The sequence below is a fragment of the Eimeria mitis genome, genomic scaffold (assembly GCF_000499745.2).
Source record: "Eimeria mitis Houghton genomic scaffold, Emh_scaff4892, whole genome shotgun sequence".
NCBI lineage: Eukaryota > Apicomplexa > Conoidasida > Eucoccidiorida > Eimeriidae > Eimeria > Eimeria mitis.
Window position 1 is genome coordinate 1,551 of NW_013573192.1, and position 2,198 is coordinate 3,748.

At 56.0% G+C, this 2,198-nt stretch overlaps 1 protein-coding gene across 1 annotated transcript; it reads right to left on the bottom strand.

Annotated features, from left to right (window-relative positions):
* Window positions 1-222: 222 nt before the first annotated feature.
* EMH_0078360 (uncharacterized protein) lies at window positions 223-1,935 on the bottom strand (the record flags this gene model as incomplete). Its single annotated transcript, XM_013499984.1, has 1 exon — window positions 223-1,935. One exon carries the CDS (start codon window positions 1,933-1,935, stop codon window positions 223-225), a length of 1,713 nt encoding a protein of 570 aa, XP_013355438.1.
* Window positions 1,936-2,198: the final 263 nt, after the last annotated feature.

Sequence of the window (2,198 nt, forward strand, 5' to 3'; positions counted from 1 at the left end):
GCAGCAGCAGCAGCAGCAGCAGCAGCAGCTGCTGCTGCTGCTGCTGCTGCAGCACAACAATAGCTCTAGCTACTGAAGTCGGTTTTTCTTGCTGCTGCTCTTATTTGCTGCTGCTGCTGCTGCTGCCGCTGCTCTCCCTCCTCCTCTCCCCGCTGCTGCTTCTCCTGCTGCTGCCTCTGCTGCTGCTGCTGCTGCTGCTGCTGCTGCTGCTGCTGCTGCTGTTTATGCTCTCTGTGCAACCGTAAGAAAGTCATCGAATGCTCTGTTTACTGCAGCACCAGCTGGGGTTTTGTTTCCCTCCTGCAGCAGCGTATCAGCAATCCTATCAACCCAATCAATCTTCTTGCTGCTGCTGCTGCTGCTGCTGCTGCTGCTGCTGTTGCTGCTGCTGCTGCTGCTGCTGTTGCCGCGCATGAATGCTCCTACTGCAGCAGCAGCACGAGCTGCCACGTCAGTCGCCTGCGAAGCGTTTAGGCCCCCTAGAAGGGGCAGTAGAGGTTGCTGCTGCTGCTGCTGCTGCTGCAGCACGGGTTGGTGCTGCTGCTGCTGCTGCTGAGGGGGCGGCGGCATCATGTGTTGGTGGGGGAGGACTGGGGGAGCCTGCTGCTGCTGCTGCTGCGACAGTTGCTGCTGCTGCTGCTGCTGCTGCAGCTGCTGCTCAAGTTGCTGCGCAGATGTAAACAGCTGATACTGGGAAGGGTATTGCTGCTGCTGCAGCTGCGGCTGCATCTGCTGCTGCAGCTGCGGCTGCATCTGCTGCTGCAGCAGGGGATCAATGAGCTGCTGCTGCTGCTGCTGCAGCTGCTGCTGCAGCAGCTGCTGCTGCTGCAGCGGCTGCTGCAGCGGCTGCTGCGACAGCGTTGGTGAGAGTGGCTGCTCAGCCATCAGCTGCTGCTGCATCAAGTCTTGCTGCTGCTGCAGCATGTTCTGCTGCTGCAGCAAGTCTTGCTGCTGCTGCAGCAGGTTTTGCTGCTGCAGCAAGTCTTGCTGCTGCAGCAGATTCTGCTGCTGCTGCTGCTGCTGCTGCTGCAGGTAATTCGGTTGCTGCTGCGGGAGAGAGAGAGAGTGAATTGCTGCTGAGTTGCTGGCAGCAGCAGCGGGAGAGAAGGGTTGCTGCTGCTGCAGTTGCTGCTGCTGCAGTTGCTGCTGCAGCAGCTGTTGGCTAACAAGTTGCTGCTGCAGCAGCTGCTGCTGCTGCAGGTCTTGCTGCTGCTGCAGCATGCTAGCAGGGGTATCTGCTGCTGCTTCTCCTGCTGCTGCACCGAAGACAACTCCCTGGGGAGCGACCCCCATGCTGCTGCTGCTGCTGAAGGGTGCTGCTGCTGCTGCTGCTGCTGCAGGTACAGCTGCTGCTGCTGCAGGTACAGCTGCTGCAGCAGGTGGGGGTACTGCTGCTGCTGCAGTGAATCCTTGGACGGCGACGGGGAGCTGCTGCTGCATCGTTGCAGCAGCAGCAGCAGGGAACCCAGCAGCAGCAGCAGGAGGAGCAGCAGCAGCAGCATTTACAAATGAAGCAGCAGGTGCAGTGGGCATAAGTATGGGTTGGCTAGCAGCAGCAGCAACATGATTTGCTGCAGCATTTGCTGCGTTTGCTGCAGCAGCAGCAGCTGCTGCTGCAGGCTGCTGCTGCAGCTGCTGCTGCTGCAGCTGCTGCAGCAGCTGCTGAGCCTCAGGGGCCTTCTCTCGCAGCAGCTGAGCTATCTTTAGTGTAGCTCCTAACCCCTGAGCCATCCTGGCGTTGTTTCCCTCTATTTCTTTTTTTTGTTGTTTTTGTTTTTTTGTTGTTTCCCAAGCAGCAAAACCCTCAATAGGCCCTGCTGCTGCATCATCTCCTCCTGCTGCTGCTCCCGCTGCTGCTGCTGCTGCTGCTGCTGCTGCTGGTTTCTGGCGCCTACACTCACATACTGCTGTAGGGCCCTTGCTGCCCATCGTCATCGTGTGTCTATACACCTCATACTCGTGTGTCTCTGTCTTGCTTATACCGCATGTATCTGGACCCTGCAACAAACAACAAACCCTAAACCCTAAACCCTAAACCCTAAACCCTAAACCCTAAACCCTAAACCCTAATTTCGGAATTCTGGATGATAGATACTCAGAAATACATATCATGTGTTTTAAACAAATACAAATAAATAAATAAACAAATTAATACAAATAAACAAACAAACAAAAAAAAAAAAAAACTAAAAACAAAC